This window comes from Salvia splendens, chromosome 10 (assembly GCF_004379255.2).
Source record: "Salvia splendens isolate huo1 chromosome 10, SspV2, whole genome shotgun sequence".
NCBI classification, from domain to species: domain Eukaryota; kingdom Viridiplantae; phylum Streptophyta; class Magnoliopsida; order Lamiales; family Lamiaceae; genus Salvia; species Salvia splendens.
The window spans coordinates 9,523,923-9,544,459 of NC_056041.1; the positions used below are offsets into that span (position 1 = coordinate 9,523,923).

Here is a 20,537-nt window from a genome sequence, read left to right on the forward strand (position 1 = left end):
CCGCCGTTGCTGTCTCCAGCTCTCTCTCTCGGGATCCGCACTGACGTTGCTCCAAGCCGCTCGGCGTTGTGTGGCGTTCGGGGCAGAGCAGCTGCTCGTCGCCGCCTCACCTCGGCAGTTCAGCGCCGTCGCGGCGTCTCGCCGCTATTCTGGCTCCCACGAGGGGTCCCGCAGCAGCCTCTGGCCGTCAACAGTAGCCCGGTCCTTCGTCTAGGAGCTAAGTTCTCGTCCCTTCTTCCTTCGTAGCTCTAAAATTCTCAAGCTTTAAGTTCTTTGGGCCAAAGCTTATTTGTGAGAGCTTTGATGTCTTAACTTGTGTACAAGGCCTACTGTTCCGATCTTTGATTTCTACTTTGTCTCTACTGTTGGGTTCTAAAGCATGCTCCTATGTTCTTGAGCTTCTGTGCTCTTAAGTTCTCATGCTTTAGCTATTTGTGTGCTATATGATGCAACTGAGTTGTTGGGAGGTTACCTGCTGTGTGTTGATTTTGGCTGCTATCTGTAACTCGGCTCTTGGTCTCCCTCAATCCTCTTGCTGCCTCGATCCCTCTCTCTCTTGGCTCACTGGAATGTGACTGCTTGTGATGATGGTGAGAGAGGAAGAGGTTGAGGGGCTATTTATAACCCATGTCTAACTGAAAGCCTGGGGAAAGGCTTGTGTACTCGTCTGAAACTGATGATTGGGCAGTGGTTGTTCCCTTTGCAGAAATGCAGGCTCGTACTCATGCATTTATTTGCATCTCAGCCTCATTTGTTGCCATATTGCAGGCCCTCTCAGTCCTTAATTGTTGCTATGTACTTACTACAGTCTGTGTGTCCTTTTTGCAGGTAGAGCTGGAGAGAGGGTGGTTAGAAATGGGATGCAAATGCTGCGATTCTCTTTGCAATTTGCTGTACCCGGTGCGCAGGCAGATGGCAGCCTGCCATCTTTCTCCTTTCAGCAAGTTTGGTCTCCAAACCTTAAAGTAGGTTTGCCTCTTAACCTTGCTTGTTTTGCCTATCAATCTTCTCATTATCTTACCCTTTTTCTTGTTCCTGTGGTGGGTGACTGGCAGGTATGAGGGCTGATCTATATTGGTTGGCAGTGTCTATAGCTAGCTGCCGAGGCGGTGTTCCTCCATGACTCGCCTCTTCGGCTTTCTGGGATCTGGGCCGAGAAGGCCTAGTGTTGAAGACCGACGTAGTTGCTAGGAATTCAACCATGTAATAATGTAGTTCGACTTAAACGCATTTCCCAGCTTGTATGAAAATTCGACAGAGATTGGTGAAAATTTCTTTCCAACATTTGAAATGCTTAGTTTGAGATTCAGGAAGTTGTATTTATAATTTTGATTCAAGAATAACAATGCTTATTCATTCTCAAATAAAATTTCTCGCATTTTATTTCATAACTCCCGAGAGTCTCAGTCTCGGCTATTACAGTATGGAGCCGCGGCCCGGCCAAACCCCTACCCAAGCGCCGCGGCTCCCTACCGTGGACACCCTCGAGAACCTCAACTTTCCAAGAATATTGAGAGCATCTCCATTGGCGGCGTCGGCACAGACACGCTGAATTTTCGCGGACGCCGGTGCTGACGCCGAACCATTGCGAGCGACGTCGTCAAAATCGGCGTGCCCACGCCGATTCTTGGGCTGACGCCGATCCTCACGGCGCCATTGTTTGCCCCGGATCGGCATCAGACCGGTTCCAGATTTTTAAAATTTTTTAAAATTTTCCGTAACACTATATATACGCGCTTTGGACGTCATTTTCATTCGCACCGCTTGTACTTTTTAATTTATGTACTTTTTTTAAAAATTATTGTACTTTTTAAATTTTTAATAGTATTATTCAATTTTCCCGTATTTGTTTCGTAAATTAAATTCCGTATGTTGCTACGATTGTAAATTAAATTATATAATTATTATTAGTGATGTGGATAGGCTATGAGAATGCTATGTGAGAGCTATTGGATGTCCAGTTATATGTCCAGATGATGTGGCAGGAGGATTTTAGTGTTGATGAAGTGACAGTGAGAAGCTACGTGAGTTGCTATCGGATATCCTCTGAGCCGAGAGTAGTGACAATCGTGACTGTGTTTGATGACATGTCACATCCTTATTCGCGGGCAGAAACAACATTGACGTGGAACACCTCCACATTTTATCGACATCCCAAACAAAGAATAGGAACAATTCGTGAAGCCCAAAGTACTACTTGGTGTTCGGAAATGTTCTACCGGAAAACCCAGCATCTGAGTTGCGCTCTTCTGCTTCTCAGCCTCCTGCCCGCCGCCACGCTCGCCCACCCATTCGTCCTCGTCCTCTCCCAGGACGATCTATCGGACCCCACCGCGGCGGCGGCGGCGAATCTGCCCGACGACGTTTCCGATTTCGATGAATTCTCCGATTCCGAATCGAAGCCAGACTGGCTCCTAGATCCCGGCTCCTGGTCCCCGCTTTTCGAGCCTGATCCCAACTCCAAAATTCCCAGCCCTAATGATGGCGACGAGGTAATTTACTATAGTGGGGTGAGCAAAATGGTGGAGGCGGCGAGCAGAGGGGATTTTAGGGTTATTGAGGAGGCGGTGGCGGAGATCGAGGCGGCTTCTACTCTGGCGCATCCGCATGGCCAGTCGGTGATGGGGTTTTTGTATAGCATGGGGATTGGGAGGGATAGGAGCGACGCTAAAGCATTCTTGCAGCACTATTTTGCTGCGCAGGGCGGAAATATGCAGTCTAAGATGGCATTGGCATACACTTACTATCGCCAAGAAGTAAGATTTCTATATTATTTTTAAATTTTTACGTAATTTGTTGACATATTACTTCCAGCCTGATTTGGATGCATCGGTGCATCAGCCTTTCGTTTTAGCTATGGATGGTTGTTTTAGTCATGATAAGATTATTGCGTTTTGGCTCTGGTTGTAAGTTATGAAGTAGTAAATCTTATGGTGGACGAGTAGAAACTTCTTTGCTGTTGATGACTTTATGCATAAAAGATCGGGCTTAGATATCGAGGGAAGACCGGGAAGTTAGCGCTTACTTTGTAAATAGCATATATTCATTTGGGAGAAGCTCTATTGGCATGGAGTGATGTAAGAATCAAGTGTCAGTCAGAGAGAAGCCTCTAGACCAGAATGAGATGAGGTACTTCCAACCTTTCATTTCCTGGTATCTAGCAGGCAATAATCGGTGTAATGCTTAAGTATTATGTCAATATAGGTACCACGAGAAACATTAATAGTTTGACCACTTGTAGAGGTCAGCTGGTGAAGTGAGGTTGGAGATGTTAGGATGGTATATACACCTATTTATTTGGTAGATGAATAGATGGGGTATATGCTGGGGCATGTAAAACATGCACCTCATCTTGTGTATGTAGGAAAGTACTCCAGTCTGGAGGAATCGGGAATGTTTAATTGAACATTTCAAATATGGCTGTTTCCTGTCAGTTTTTTTGCTAGTACAACTGAAAAACTGGAATTTCCCTTCTCGATCTCCTATAAAATGACATAGATGATAATCTGCTTATAATGTACTCACCTAGAGTTTGTAAGGATTAAAAACCTGATCCCTCTACCTGAGCAAGAAAGTTGCTCAGGTCCATATTGACTTAGTCATGTACTATTGCAAGTGTTTAGACCAGTAGTATTAAATTATGTTATAAGATGTTAAGTGGTTATGTTGTGACCACTTACATTGGAGATGTACTTACTATCTATAGAGAGTTCATTATGTAGAAAAACTTCCTGATGTATCCATGCTGGTTACGTATTGACAACTTAATGACTGTGGAATTACATCTTGCCTGAATTTCAGGTGTCTATAGTTTATCCTTGTACCATAGAGGTTCAGTGCTATTAATTGACATATTATTGGTAATAGGGAAGTAGTTCTAGTCTAGGAAGATATTTATATCCAGACCCAGAGTGGTTACAGACAGGTCAAAGAAGTGTTGCTCAGTTGGAAATTGGAATAGTTAATATTCCATAAATGAAATAATTAAAGACTGCTGGAGTATTCTTGTTGTGTTGATTTTTTCCCCCTATAATTTCACTTGATGATGGAACAATGAAACTGCAAAATGTAAATAGAGTTGATGACATGATTTACGCTTCTATAAGTCCTGATGTTTCAATTGCAGAAATGATATTGTATTTTTTAAATTTAAATATAACAGGGACAATTGTGATTCGTGATTATCCTCTTTTGATAATATTTCAACTGCTGAATCTGCTTTAGTTTCAACTTGTGGATTAAAGAATTTTAATTTTTTAGGCACAAAACAGAAAGTATGTTCCTGTAGGATTTTAGAATTGTTTATCTTAAAGTTTTGTGCTTTTTACTTTATTCTAGGATAACAATTCAAAGTATAGATGAACTCAGAAGTGATTGGACCATATCTTTTTGTTGGATATTTTGACGAATAAGCTTTGGGACTTGTTAAACCAAGTCATGGAAAGAATAATCTATTCCAGGAATCATGAATTTTCTTGGAGGAAGATATATAATGATTAATGAATTAAAGAGAGAACCTTGTTTTCTTAATAAAGAACAAACCAGAAATGAGTTAGGAAAAAAAAAGATTAATGGGAGTCAATAGTGTAAACTTTATCTTGTTGTTTTAACGCACGTTTATTTGTTGCAGATGCATGAAAAAGCAGTTAAACTGTATGCTGAACTGGCTGAGGTAGCAGTTAATAGTTTTCTTATTTCAAAGGATTCACCTGTTATTGAACCTGTCAGAATCCACACTGGCGCTGAGGAAAATAAAGAAGCTCTCAGAAAGTCCAGAGGAGAGGACGATGAAGATTTCCAGATTTTGGAATATCAGGCTCAAAAAGGCAATGCAGGTGCTATGTACAAAATTGGAATATTTTACTACTTTGGGTTGAGGGGTGTGAGGCGTGATCATGCTAAGGCATTACGGCGGTTCTCAAAGGCGGTAGAGAAGGGAGAGCCTAGGTCAATGGAACTTCTTGGGGAGATATATGCCAGAGGTGCTGGGGTTGAACGTAACTATACTAAGGCTTTAGAATGGTTAACCCTGGCATCAAGACAACAACTTTATTCAGCTTACAATGGCATGGGTTATTTATATGTAAAGGGTTATGGAGTGGAGAAAAAGAACTACACCAAGGTATTGTCTGATTGTAGTTCATTGTTTCTCCTGTTTGCCTTCTGTTATATTTAGGTCATTGTTCCAATCTTTCCCTGTCTATCATGCTGTCACAGAGAGGTCTGCCGTCTTATTTATGTTCCAAACTTCTGTCACAGGCAAAAGAATACTTTGATAAAGCTGCTGAGAATGATGAACCTTGTGGGTTCTACAACCTTGGTGTGATGTATTTAAAAGGACTTGGGGTTAAGCGGGACTTGAAGATAGCAACCAAGTACTTTGCACTGGCTGCTAATGCAGGTCAGCCGAAAGCATTCTACCAATTAGCAAAGATGTTTCATACTGGTGTGGGTCTCAAGAAGAATCTTCATATGGTAAGAATGAAGAATATGCTTCCTCTCATCCTAGTCTAAAGTATGGTAATCTTTCTTGGATCACCTTATGACAATATTGAATTAAGTTTTAGTGCCTGATTTGCAGTAGTACTTGAAATTCATTTCCTCTTTACATTATCCCTCGTGGTGGAGTACATCTCCCTTCCACTTCTTGAGTGCATCGTCTTTCTCTTTTCACACTTACCAAGTTCTTTTGGTGCATATAGTAATTATATTCTGCACTTATTTCAGGCAACAGCTCTGTACAAACTAGTTGCAGAGCGTGGGCCGTGGAGTTCGTTGTCTAGATGGGCACTGGAATCCTATCTGAAAGGTGATATTGGCAAAGCATTCCTTTTGTATTCAAGAATGGCAGAGATAGGGTATGAGGTCGCACAAAGTAATGCTGCTTGGATTTTGGACAAGTATGGGGAACGCAGTATGTGCATGGGTGTGTCTGGGCACTGCACGGATGCTGAAAGGCATCAACGTGCTCGTGTGCTATGGTGGCGAGCTTCCGAGCAGGGAAATGAACACGCTGCTTTGCTGATAGGGGATGCATATTACTATGGCAGAGTATGTAATGGCATTTAACATTCTATATATGTCGATAATAAGTGATTATTGTTTAATGTTGTGAAACTCCTTGGACATCTTATTTCTTAAGATATATGCATCTATGGGGCTTTCGAGAGGTTATTGACACTTTTTCTCACACTTGTACCCTATAGGGTACAGAACGGGATTTCGATCGTGCTGCTGAAGCTTATATGCATGCTAAATCTCAGTCCAATGCACAAGCCATGTTCAACCTCGGATACATGCATGAGCATGGGTTGGGACTACCACTGGATCTTCACCTCGCCAAGCGTTACTATGATCAAGCCTTAGAAGTTGATCCGGCTGCAAAGTTACCTGTATCCCTTTCCCTTGCTGGTCTGTGGATTAGAAGAAATCATGCCAACAGTTTCCTAGTGAGTCTTATCAACTTTTATCTCTCCTTGTTTTCATGTTGGCCTGTGATGTGGAACTGAACATGGCATCATGTTTTCTTGTTACATACAGAACGATTTATAATGACATCAATTTGATTGCCCCCTCTTTTCCTAATTATTCTTCTCTGGTTTTACCATGGATATAGTATATGTTATGATTTTTGGTAAAAACTATTTTTTCTTGCATGATTTTTTGTGCTGTCGTTAATGCAAGGTGGTCTTAGCAGTTCAATCTCGGAAAATACATAATTATTCTTTTTTTGGTTTATCATGGGTAACTAAGTTTTGATTTTCGCAAAAAGTGAGTATTTTGTAATATGATTAAGTGTTGGTCAATATCAGTACAGTAAGCAGTCTGTGGTTACATATGAACATGCATAACTTTCCGTTGCCAATATCCTTGGATTTTGTTATTTTACTGGATTTACTCTTTACTGCCTGCATTTATTTTTTGAACTTAAACTTTTAGTTCCGTGATCCAGTGAGGCTTATGAGTCTAGTGTACTTATGTTGGCTCTTCTGTTTTGTGCATGCATGCCGATGTTTTGTATAAATATCTTTTCCTTTCTAGAATTATATTATATGTGATCATAGCTTTTGGTTCTATTGGGAAGAGAAATGAGTATTGGTTTTATTTTTATATATTTTGTCAATAAAAAAAGATGGGTATTCTTTAATGTGCCTTATTTGTTGTTCGGCGACTGTGTTTCTTCAGGTTGGTATGATTGATTCTCTCCCGGAAGTTTATCCAAAAGTGGAGGTTTGGGTGGAGAACGTGATCATGGAGGAAGGCAATGCAACAATTCTGACGCTCTTCGCCTGCCTCCTTACAGTTCTTTACTTAAGGGAACGGCAAAGGAGACATGCTGCTGTCGGTGACATACCCCCACATCAGCAGCCCGGTGAACAGGCTGCACCTCTAATCAATTGAACTTGTTATACGAGATCTCGTGTGTATAAAAAGGAAGGGTGGGGTGTGGTTTTTTCAGGCCCAGAAGTGCCTGATTCTTTTGCAGGAAAATGTATAGGAGTTTGTTTGATTGTGCATGAGCTTGGTCACAGAGGAATTTCTTTTTCTTGTGCTTTGTTGTAAAATAGGGTAGAGGTGGGTGGAAACGAACATAGAATCTAGCTTTAGACGAATATAACCCAACAGATAGATATTCTTATTTGAGGTCATTTTCAATAAATTACCAAGAAAAAGGAAAGAAATGAGATATTTTGCTGTGCATTGTTTGTCCCGTTGCTCTTTAAACTCGATGAAAATGTTCATTCCGTAATTGTGTATTGCCATAAGTTCCTTTGAACTGGCTTGTTTTTGCTTTTCTACTACGATTTACGGATTTGCCTTTTGCAGTTCGACATTAGGTAAGATTATTTAAGCCAGGATTCTGAACTTCTGTTGATATATACTAATTAATACTATACTGACATAATTAAGTTAGTGAAAATTTGTTATGGGTGAAGCTCTGTTTGTTGCATATTGTGTTTTAAACTTCATTTGCCACATAGTATCAGTTTTTAAAGATCTTGTAGTCCTAGTTAATATTTAAATAAAATAACATAAAATGTGGAAATTGGATAATCCTTTTGGGTATGAAAGATTCCTTTCTAATACTAGTAATTAAGTTTTCTATGTTTCTGTTAAACGATATTTTACTATATATATATCAAGTAGATTTCTTTTTTTTTTTATCGTGACTTATGGCGTTGAAAATGGTTTCCCGTGCGTTTTCTAGTTCATATCGTACAATTATATACCTTATGCTTAGTCCACAAATAGTTAGAGCATTCTTCATGGAAGAGGAGGTAATCGAGTACTATCACTTGTTGTGGTTTCTACTTTATAATGATATATTACATCAGCAATCATTCCAAAATTTAGTTACCACTTATTTTCTCCACAATGTCACTGCCATACTTTTAACTATTTGATGAATTTAATTATGGTAATACTACCTTTCCAATATTTACACAAATATATATAAATACATATCCCCTCTTTCTATTATGAGTGTCCTCATACCTTTTTTGACACAGCGGAAAAAATGCCATCATTTGTTATGGTATATACTATTTAACTCTGTTTGACAGAAAATATATAAAGTCATGGTTAGTTTTTTGTGTAATTAAATTTGATTCAGTGACAGTAAAATAAAAGGAGTTAATAATAGTGGACAATTTTCAGAAAGTGAAAAATCAAAAATTTGTTATGGGATATTGTGTTTAACTACGTATGTACGAAAATACGTAAGTCATGTTTAGTTTTTGTAAATGGGGAGCGTTATATTGCTAACTACAATTAAATAATAGTTTTTAGATATTCAAATCAAGGGCCTAGATCATCAATCCTGAAATGTCAATATGGATCAATAAAAAACGTCAATAAGGATATTAAGGGCACTCGCAACGCGTCTCGTTGCAGGCTCTATCTCGTCTCGGAGAGACGAAACCGCATCGAGACAGCGTTGTGGGCTCCGTCTCATCCCGGTCTCGTCCCCATCCCGTCCCTTGTCTCGCCGCGGAGGGAAGTCTCGCGAGACAGCTCGCCACACGCGTTGGCGACGTAGCGAGCTCCGGTTCGTCCGTGACGCCCACTCGCCGGCCCGCGAGTAGGCGTCGTTTTTATCCGAATAAAATGTTTTTTTGTTTTTTTTAAAATTCAAGAAAAAATCTAAAATTAAAAAAAAAAACAAAAAATATACTAGCCGTTTATAGCCGATTTTTGCAAATTTCTTCTTATTATTTTTTTAAGCCCCCAATCACTTCTATAAATATCAAATCATTCCCACAAATTAATCCACCATAAAAAAACTCTTTGTTCTCACTCAAACACTCTACATTCTTCATCTCAAAACATTATTCTTCTCCCAAATTTAATCCATTCATGGATCTATTTGAGCAAATGCGTCGAATAAAAAATCAAACACCCTGAATTTTCAAGTATCGTTGTAATCCACTGACTAAAAATTCGTCGGAGCTCTCTCCCAAATTCGAAATAAAATCCTTCACCTTCCCAAGTCTATCGCGAATTTTTGTTGCCTCGAGCTTCGATCCCACGGAATAAGACGTCGCAACTGATGATATATTCTTTTGCTTCTTTGAGTTTTGAGATTTTAAATTATGTAAATTTTAATTTTTTTAGGATTTTATTAATGTGATTTTTTTATTTTTTTAGAATTTTAAGTTGTAATTTTATTTTATTTAATGAAGTGTGTTTTTATTAATTGAATTTGTTGGAAATAAAAATAAAAAATGAAATTGAATGAATAATTAAGGGATGAGATGATTAAGAGATGGAAGGATGCAGATGCTGTCTCTTAGTTAAGAGATGGGGTGAAAAGTACAGTGGGGCCCATGAATAGTGAAGAGATGAGACGGTTAAGAGACGGATAATAGACAACGTTGCCGATGACCTAAGGGCAATTTACAACAAATTAGTTGTAACAAACTTTTGAAAAATATCACATAACTTTAAAACGCATATAAATTTCTCGATTTAAATTATTTTTTCGCACAACATATATCAAATTAAAGATAATTTCATAAGGATTCTAACGAGATCTCACTTGCATATGTTCCGATGTCAAAATTTGAAAAAAATTCAAAAAAATTCAAAAAAAATTAATTTTTTTTGTACAACAACAAATGACAACATAGTATATAAAATATGTCAATATAATACATGTAGAATGTCATTTTTAAAGCAATGTGTTGACATTCTCAAAGTATTGTGTTGATATTTTCAAAACATTATATTGACATTTTCATCCAAAACCCTAATTTGATAGTTTTTATATGTATTTTAATTTAATTTATAAAAACGAAAACTACACGTGACAAATTTTAGACCACTAGATTTCTAAAATCATATGATCTTAAATTAGTTGTATTTAGCAACTAGAGATTGAGTTAGTAATTGATCACTTCTCCTTCCCCTTGTGTACATAAGTTTGATTTAGTAATGGTAAAATAAAAAGTAGGAAACGCATTTTAATGAAGTTATATATTCCGATGCATGATTTTGTATATTCACTTAATTAAGTTATATTTTCGGATGCATGATTCAAGTAGACCCACATGAGGTTTCCGCGACGCGTAACGCTTTATATCTCAGAATAAAAATGTATTGGTAGTCACTATCTTTGATTAGTATAGAACGCGTAACAGTAGAAAATAGCACCGCCTATAAATATACACAAACCCCCAATCATCTCCCAGTCTCAGTCTTCACAATAACAAAATATCAAGCGACTACAGAAATGGCCTCCAATACCCCAACCCCCAACCCCTCAATGTACCTCGAAGACATGAACGAGGTCAGCAAAGTCTTCGCCCGCTTCGACACCAACAGCGACGGCAAGATCTCCGCCGAGGAGCTCGCCGGCGTCCTCAAAGCCCTCGGATCCTCCACCTCCCCCGACGAGGTCGACCGTATGATGCAGGAGATCGACACCGACCACGACGGCCACATCAGCCTCCACGAATTCGCCGTTTTCTGCAACGCCAGCGCCGATCCGTACAAGTCCGCCGACAAGGAGCTGCGCGAGGCATTCAACCTCTACGACCAGGACAGCGACGGCAAGATATCCGTCGCCGAGCTCCACCAGATCCTCTCTCGCCTCGGCGAGCGCTTCTCCGAGGAAGAATGCACCGGTATGATCAAGTCGGTCGATTCCGATGGGGACGGCTTCGTCAATTTCGAGGAGTTCACGAAGATGATGACCACCACCACCACCACCACCACCACCAACACCAATGGCGCTAATACTGCGCCTTAGTGTTTGGATTTCGAGGTTTATAACGCTTTCCGAATTAATGTTTGCGTTGCTCCGTTAAACGGCGTCGTCTGTGGAATAATTTGTAGATCTTCCTACTTTTACATTCCTCCAAAGCTGTATGCATTTCCTTGCCGATTAGTGGTAAATATCGGTTTTATTGGCAATTTTATAAAAATTAGAGACGAAAATGAATGAATGTGACTTGGATATAACTGAACAGAAAATTTCGTAAGGATTGGGTTCTGGATATAATCTTAGCCTAGAACATGACAATTGTTATCGAGGGATGGTGAATCAGTCATATTTCTTAGTATTTTATTTGTACGCTAATCAATGATCCTAAGCCTAGAAGATGGTGAACTTATACGTTGAAGTCTTTTTATTTAATTTCAACTAGGTTTAATAGTATATTATACTAGTATGTAGGAATCTTGACTTCAATATAATCCTAGAGCCGTGCAACTAGTACTAGTGTTCGTTTAATTAGTTTTGAGTAATCGTTTACGTGTAAAGTTGATAGTGATTTTTGGCGAATGAACTTAAATAGAAAGTCAGTCGACTTTATTAGGCATTCGTGGTTTATTATACATTTCTATTTTAAAATAGAAACTATTTTTATTTTGGCAGTTTCTTAAAAATAAAAATTTTAAATTTTTTTTATTTATTTTTAATGTAATACTACTTTCACTCCTTTTTCTCTTTCCTTCTCTTATTTTACTAATTTTTATCATAATTTTTTTACTTTATCAATTTTTCTCTCTTCCTTTACTAATTATGCATTAAAATTTATGCTATTTCAAATCTTCATATTTTTCAAATATGGAGCTAGTATTATTATCAATTTTAATTACTCAATATGTTATTGCGGTCACATTCAAAGTGATAGTAATTTTTTTTGAATCGTCCAATCAAATTACCTGTTTGCTTTATTTTCTAGTCGTAAATGCATTTAATGGCATAGCGCAGCAGATGCCTCTTTCGTCAAAGTTATCCTGGTTTGAAACCCAGCGCCATTAATGTTTTTTACAAGGAGTACTACTTTTTTTGGTTCTCTTTTAAGAGCATCTCTAGTGACGGCCTTCCGATAGGACGTCCGGTCGGACACGCGGAAGGGCTACCGAGACGTCCGCCGTTGGGGGGTCGAAGGTCGGATACGGACGTCCCGTGAGGACGTCGGGTGTCCTCGGACGTCCCGGCGACGGGCGGGCGGACGTCCACCACTGTGGCGAGGATCGGACGTCCCGGTCGGACGTCCGATAATTATTATTATTTTTTTAAATTCTATGTATTTTCTAAATTCTCTTTTTTTAATGTTTTATGACTATGTATTTTTGCTCGTTTATTGGTTTCCCGTAATTTTTCCCGTATTTTACTTTCCCGTAGTTTTTGTTTATATTAAAATTAAATTATTGTGATTTTTTTTATTGCGGGATGTCCTAGTGGGAAGGGCGATGGGAAGGGCGGATTATGCAGGGGATGTCCTAGTGATGTGGCAATGGGGTGGGATGTCCTAGTGACGTGGCAGGATGTGTTTTTGGGATGTCCTAGTGGATGTCCGAGTGGGACATCCGCCCACTGGAGATGCTCTTACTTTTCTCTCTATTTCGATTCTTTTTACTTTTATCATTATCTTGTCTTTGGATAAAAGAAGAGTCAAATCAATATCGATATATATATATATAGTAGTGATCTATGACAAATGCCCCTTAACTAAATAACTAGAGAACAAATCATAGCCACAAAATCAAGAAAATCAAGGGCTAGTATTAATTTTCGAATTTAAGGGGAAATTAGTTCCCTCAATCACAAATTTACTCCATAATAACAAGGCAGGGGTATAATGGTCATTGCATATCCAAAAATAGGATACGTCGGCAAATTAGAATTCATCTCCTCTTCTTCTCTTCTCCATCCTCATCACCGCCTTGTACCTGCCGTTGTCGCAGCGGCGGCAGGAGATTCAACCTCATTGTGCGATTCAACCTTTTCTTCTCTCTTCTGCAAAATTCGCGATTCAACCTTCTCGTCGATGTTGGCGTCGTCGTCATCACGTTCTGCAGGAATCGGACGCTGAATTGGAGGAAATAGGCGTCGCTGATGGTGGAATTGGATGCTAGAGATGAGCGAATCCAGGTTTTGGAAAGGATTGTGGAGAAATTAGAATCGGAAGATTTGGCGGAGTAGGAAATGCAGATGTGCTTTGATGAGAAGGAGATGGTGATTAGGGAGATCGGCGGTGGAAGGAGGTGGATGGTCACAGCCATTGCCACTGCTGCTGCTGTCATATTCTACTTCCATGCTCACATAAATCATTGATTTTTGTTGATTAGAGTTTCAGTTTTGGATAATTGTTGCTAAATAATGCACTTAATTTGCTTCAATTTTGTGTTTGCTGCACTGGCATATATTTTTTATCACTACTATTATGAGAATTTGATTTCTTGAATCTTGATGGTGTTTGAGTTTGGAATTAGATCACTTCATATTTATGTGTTGTTCTTTGTTTTTGTAAACAAGAGTGAAGTAAAATCGGAATAAGAGTGATGTGTTTTGTAAACAAGAGTGAAGTGTTTTGTGAACAAGAGTGAAGTGTTTTGTGAACAAGAGTGAAGTAAAATCAGAATAAGAGTGATTTGTTTTGTGAACAAGAGTGAAGTGTTTTGTGAACAAGAGTGAAGTAAAATCAGAATAAGAGTGATGTGTTTTGGTGAACAAGAGTGAAGTAAAATCAGAATAAGAGTGATGTGTTTTGTGAACAAGAGTGAAGTGTTTTGTGAACAAGAGTGAAGTGTTTTGTGAACAAGAGTGAAGTAAAATCAGAATAAGAGTGATGTGTTTTGTGAACAAGAGTGAAGTAAAATCAGAATAAGAGTGATGTGTTTTGTAAACAAGAGTGAAGTAAAATGAGTGATGTGTTTTGTAAACAACAGTGAAGTAAAATCATGCTCAGAGTGATGTGTTTTGTAAATAACAATTATTAGTATTTCCTTCTTTACAATTAAAAAATAATAAACCAAGAAAGTCTACTAATTTAAGAGAATTGCAAAGTTCGGCCGATTGATTGCTAAACACTATTTTCCACAATTATAAATAATTTAAAAATGTTCGGCCTATTGATTGCTCAATAGTTGTGGATTTAATATTTAAAGGAGAAAATAAGACCAGAACTTTGAAACTTCAGGTTGAAAACTAGGCATGTGGAAATAAATGATTTGCCCCTTGTTTTAACTTCTTGCATTAGCATGATTGCAACGGCAGAATTAGAAGCGGAAAGCCTACAGAAAAATCACTAATCCCAAACCATAATCTGCCATTAAATCAGAAAACGTTGAAGACAGTCAGAATCAAGTCCCCATCCACATTACTCACTCTCTCACTACCAGCTTCGAATTCATAAATCAGACGCTGCTGAGCTAGCTCATTTTCTTCCACATGTCCTTCGTAGCCGGTTTGGTGATCGGATTGGTTGTCGGCTTAGCCCAATCGCAAACGCGCCGCGCTGGATCCTCAGAGATTTCCCACCGACGCTGATCCCGGTGAGTCCGACGTAGAGGTACAGCCACCGACGGACGATGCATACAGCGTCGGAGTCGAAGAAGTCGACGAGATCACCACCGACGGCGGCGGTGCAGCCGCCGGAGCCGTCTAAGAAGGCGTCGGAGTGGGCAGAGCCTGCGGCAGCTCCGCCACAGAGACAGCTAGCGCGGCGCATGGATTTCACGATGATTATATGTTATTCATGAATTCACATTGATGTATTGAATTCCCAAAATGCCCTTGGACAAGTTTTTTTTTCATAAAAATCTGAAAGTTTATTTAAGCCATAGCATTAATTTGGAGTATTAAGATGTGTGGCTGAGATTTGTTCTCTAGTTATACACTTAAGATTAGTTATATCTTCATCACTAACCTATATATATATATATATATATATATATATATATATATATATATATATATATATATATATATATATATATAGGGTAGTGATCTATGGCAAACACCCCTTAACCAAATAACTAGAGAACAAATCATAGCCACAAGATCAAAAAAATCAAGGGCTAGTATTAATTTTCGAATTTAAGGAGATATTAGTTCCCTTAATCACAAATTTACTCCACAAAAATAAGGCGGGGGTATAATTGTCATTGTAGCCCATTTATGTGATTGAAGAAGAAGAAGAAGAACATGTTCAACAATGGCGAACAGAAGTCCTAAGCCCTACCAACCTAGAATCAACAATTCTTCTTCCTCTTCTTCCTATTCGTCGCACTCCGATTCCACCCCATCCAAAATTCCAAAAGCTTCTAATCAAGTCCTCTGGCTTCCTCAAATTTTGAGCAATGCATATTTCATTTTGTCTTCGAGTTATATCATTCGAAGATGAAAAATGAAGTTTGATCTTGTAGTTCGCAGACTTCATCGCCGAGTTGCTTTTGATTCTGCAGTTTATATGTATATTGAATTTGTCGAGTTTGATGACTATGAATTCTGCAGTTTTCTCTTTACTTTTTGAAATCTCATTCACTATCAAATTTTGTGATTGCTGATTGTGCGTAATTACTATTTTTCTATTGCTAACTATTTTCATGCGAAAACTTCTGTGCAGGAGCGCGAATGTGCACTCAAGATTAATTATTGAAAAATAGTTAGATATCATTAAGCTTTTAATTGTGAGGTAGTAATATTTTTGCATTTTTCTTTTTGGAGAAGTCAAACATTATGTTTGTTTTTCGGAAACTTTTTTTTAACAATCATCCCACTAATGAAATCGAATCATGATACACTTTGATTGAACTCAAAAGAAACGTATCTAGATCTATAGTTTTATCCTTCTATACGACAAATATTGATCCCGTATCTTCTAGAATAAGAGTGATGTGTTTTGTAAACAAGAGTGAAGTAAAATGAGAATAAGGGTGATGTGTTTTGTAAACAAGAGTGATGTGTTTTGTAAACAAGAGTGAAGTAAAATCATACTAAGAGTGATGTGTTTTGTGAACATGAGTGAAGTAAAATCATAATAAGAGTGATGTGTTTTGTAAACAAGAGTGTAGTAAAATCAGAATAAGAGTGATGTGTTTTGTAAACAAGAGTGAAGTCAAATCAGAATAAGAGTGATGTGTTTTGTGAATAAGAGTGAAGTAAAATCAGAATAAGAAGAGTGATGTGTTTTGTGAACAAGAGTGAAGTAAAATCAGAATAAGAGTGATGTGTTTTGTAAACAAGAGTGAAGTAAAATCAGAATAAGAGTGATGTGTTTTATAAACAAGAGTGAAGTAAAATCGTAATAAGAGTGATGTGTTTTGTAAACAAGAGTGAAGTAAAATCGTAATAAAAGTGATGTGTTTTGTAAACAACAGTGAAGTAAAATCATGCTAAGAGTGATGTGTTTTATAAACAAGAGTGAAGTAAAATCATAATAAGAGTGATGTGTTTTGTTAACAAGAGTGAAGTAAAGAGCAGTCATGATATGTTGAGCAACAAATAATGAACTCACTGTGACATTTCATCAAACACATATTGTGCTCATATAAATATACATCTATTCTTCTTTATCTTACAATGAATCTAACCAAAAGATTTATAGGAAACAAAAAAACAATAACAAAATTCACTCATATTTACAAAGTCTTCTTCATGCCACGAAAAAAACAGAGAGGAGATCAGATTCCTAGACTATAATCTTCTGGTTATCGACAACTTGGACCTCACAGGGATATTTTCATCATCACTATCTTCACTATCCAAGACTATTACATCATCAGGTATTGGCACCTCCTTTACCAGTTCTTTTAATGTGACGACACTCTCTCCATCACAAACCTCAACAGTAGGCTGCTTCTTACCTGACCTGACATCAGTTGTTGGATCATGATCACATTCTCGTTGCTGCCTCCTAGTTGATTCAAAGGCTCCACTGGAAGCTTTGCAGCTGTTTTAGATAGTTTAGGAGCCGCAGTTACTGGTATAAAAGCTGATTTCTTGGCTGATGCAGCAGCTTGCTCATTTAGTTGAGGCGGCAAACATCGATATGGAGCCATGTTCTCTTTACCATCTAGTAAATGATTTTGAGGGACTCTAGGAGGTTCTGCAGATGGCATCTAGTTTATTCAAAGGCTTTAACATTTAATAAATTTTAGAGTGCGTGCTTTTGTGTGTGTGTGAGTGAGAGAGAGAGTTACGGAGAGATTCCGAGCACGGAGGCGAGCGGCGGCCTTGACGACGGCGAAGAGATGATCTTCCTCCAACCTCCGTCGCTGATTCCAATAACTTGCAACCCAAAATACAAGAAATGATGATATCTAATTCAAAATATGGAACAGTGTATTTCCCAAAATACCCACATATAATTTTTATTAGTAGAAAATTAATATTTAATGTAGTCATTAGATTAAGATAATGAGTGGCTGAGATTTGTTCTCTAGTTATACATTTAACATTAGTTATATCTTGATCACTACCCTACATATATATATATATATAGGGGAGTGATCAAGATATAACTAATCTTAAGTGTATAACTAGAGAACAAATCTCAGCCACACATCTTAATGGAACAAATATTATTTATTTTAATAATATAAAATAGGCCAAGGGTATTTTTGGAAATTACATTATCAAATTCAAATTTACGTGATTTCATTTCTTTCTCCTTCCAAATCTGCGATCAAATCTCCTTCGATTTGGGGCGGCGCTGATGCAGGCACTGGCGACGTGGCAGAGTTGGGGCGGTTGGTTGTGATGGGCGTCGCATCGTGTTGATGTTGGTGGTGGTAGCCGTGATTTGGTGACAGCGGGAGCGGAGCTGCGTTGGTGCGCCACGGATTGTGTGCGGCGGTGATGTTAGTTGAGAGAAACTCCGTCCAAGGACACTGTTGTTGAGAGCGACACGGCAGCGGCTGCGGTGTGTTAGTGATGGATGATTTCTTGGGCTTGTGTTTTTTGGATGGCATTGTTGGAAGTAAGGTTTGTGGTATCAGAATGTGGTGATGAAAGGGGATGTATCATGTATGTATATTGGTAGGTGGCCCTTGGTCCCAAGCTTGATCAATTATTCATTTTATGAAATGTAAATTGTTTAGTTTGAAGAGATTTTCAAAAAATAAGAGTGGTGTGTTTTGTGAACAAGAGTGAAGCGTTTTGTGAACAAGAGTGAAGTAAAATCAGAATAAGAGTGATGTGTTTTGTGAACAAGAGTGAAGTAAAATCAAAATAAGAGTGATGTGTTTTATGAACAAGGGTGAAGCGTTTTCTGAACAAGAGTGAAGTAAAATCAGAATAAGAGTGATGTGTTTTGTGAACAAGAGTGGAGTGTTTTCTGAACAAGAGTGAAGTGTTTTGTGAACAAGAGTAAAGTAAAATCAGAATAAGAGTGATGTGTTTTGTGAACAAGAGTGAAATAAAATCAGAATAAGAGTGATGTGTTTTGTGAACAAGAGTGAAGTAAAATCAGAATAAGAGTGATGTGTTTTGTGAACAAGAGTGAAGCGTTTTGTGAACAAGAGTGAAGTAAATCAGAATAAGAGTGATGTGTTTTGTGAACAAGAGTGAAGTAAAATCAGAATAAGAGTGATGTGTTTTGTGAACAAGAGTGAAGTAAAATCAGAATAAGAGTGATGTGTTTTGTGAACAAGAGTGAAGTAAAATCAGAATAAGAGTGATGTGTTTTGTGAACAAGAGTGAAGTAAAATCAGAATAAGAGTGATGTGTTTTGTGAACAAGAGTGAAGTGTTTTCTGAACAAGAGTGAAGTGTTTTGTGAACAAGAGTGAAGTAAAATCAGAATAAGAGTGATGTGTTTTGTGAACAAGAGTGAAGTGTTTTCTGAACAAGAGTGAAGTGTTTTGTGAACAAGAGTGAAGTAAAATCAGAATAAGAGTGATGTGTTTTGTGAACAAGAGTGAAGTAAAATCAGAATAAGAGTGATGTGTTTTGTGAACAAGAGTGAAGTGTTTTCTGAACAAGAGTGAAGTAAAATCAGAATAAGAGTGATGTGTTTTGTGAACAAGAGTGAAGTAAAATCAGAATAAGAGTGATGTGTTTTGTGAACAAGAGTGAAGTGTTTTCTGAACAAGAGTGAAGTGTTTTGTGAACAAGAGTAAAGTAAAATCAGAATAAGAGTGATGTGTTTTGTGAACAAGAGTGAAGTAAAATCAGAATAAGAGTGATGTGTTTTGTGAACAAGAGTGAAGTGTTTTCTGAACAAGAGTGAAGTGTACTCGGAAATGATGTGGAGGAATTGGCGAAGATGCCGTTTTGATGAAAAGCTGTTGTCGTTTACGAAGGAGAACAATGTTTCTTTTTCAAATGAATTGAATTTGCCAATGACGTAACTTAATTTTGTATGTGCAAAGACCATAATACCCCTGCCTTGTTATTATTGAGTAAATTTGTGATTGAGGGAGCTAAGATCTCATTAAATTCGAAAATTAATACTAGCCATTGATTTTTTTGATCTTGTGGCTATGATTTGTTCTCTAGTTATTTGGTTAAGAGGTGTTTGCCATAGATCACTACCCTATATATATATATATATATATATATATATATATATGGTAGTGATCAAGATATAACTAATCTTAAGTGTATAACTAGAGAACAAATCTCAGCCACACATCTTAATGGAACAAATATTATTTATTTTAATTATATAAAATAGGCCAAGGGTATTTTGGAAATTACAATATGAAATTTAAATCTGCGTAGGTTTCCTTTCTTTCTCCTTCAAATCTGCGATCAAATATCCATTGATTTCCTTCCAAATCTGCGTAGGTGCAGCTGCTGGCGTAGCCGCAATGCTCGCCTTGCTTCCACGATCGCGGGGGTGGAATTCGTGCGTGGAGAGCATGACGGCGGGGTGGCGATCGCGGCGTGGCCTATGCATTCCGACCAGCCGAGCAACGCCGCGCTGGTTGCAGATGTTTTGAAGATGGAGATTGTGGTGAGGGAGTGGAAGGATAGGGCGGGAGTAGTGAAGGCGTCGTTGATTGAGAGTGTCGTGAGGAGATTCATGGCGTCGGAAGAAGGGTGTCGGATTAAGGAGACGGCGGAGAAGCTGGGCGCCGCTGTGAGGGAGGCGACGGAGGCGGGCGGCGTTTCGAGGATTGAGTTGGATTCGTTCATTGTTCATGTCATTAGATAGGATGCATGCCCCATTACATGTCTAAGTAAAATCAGAACAAGAGTGATGTGTTTTGTAAACAAGAGTGAAGTAAAATCATAATAAGAGTGATGTGTTCTGTGAACAAGAGTGAAGTGTTTTGTGAACAAGAGTGAAGTAAAAT

The 20,537-nt window shown here is 38.3% G+C and overlaps 2 protein-coding genes across 2 annotated transcripts; both read left to right on the top strand.

The window, feature by feature from the left end:
- Positions 1-2,146: 2,146 nt before the first annotated feature.
- LOC121753202 (ERAD-associated E3 ubiquitin-protein ligase component HRD3A-like) lies at positions 2,147-7,701 on the top strand. Its single transcript, XM_042148408.1, has 6 exons — positions 2,147-2,756; positions 4,631-5,122; positions 5,260-5,475; positions 5,728-6,051; positions 6,207-6,449; positions 7,186-7,701. The coding sequence occupies exons 1-6, from the start codon at positions 2,211-2,213 to the stop codon at positions 7,399-7,401; spliced, it is 2,037 nt and encodes a 678-aa protein (XP_042004342.1). The 5' UTR covers positions 2,147-2,210; the 3' UTR covers positions 7,402-7,701.
- A 2,981-nt stretch (positions 7,702-10,682) lies between these two features.
- On the top strand, positions 10,683-11,463 carry LOC121751457 (calcium-binding allergen Ole e 8-like). Its single transcript, XM_042146208.1, has one exon. It carries the CDS (start codon positions 10,733-10,735, stop codon positions 11,249-11,251), a length of 519 nt encoding a protein of 172 aa, XP_042002142.1. The 5' UTR covers positions 10,683-10,732; the 3' UTR covers positions 11,252-11,463.
- The last annotated feature ends 9,074 nt before the right edge of the window (positions 11,464-20,537 follow it).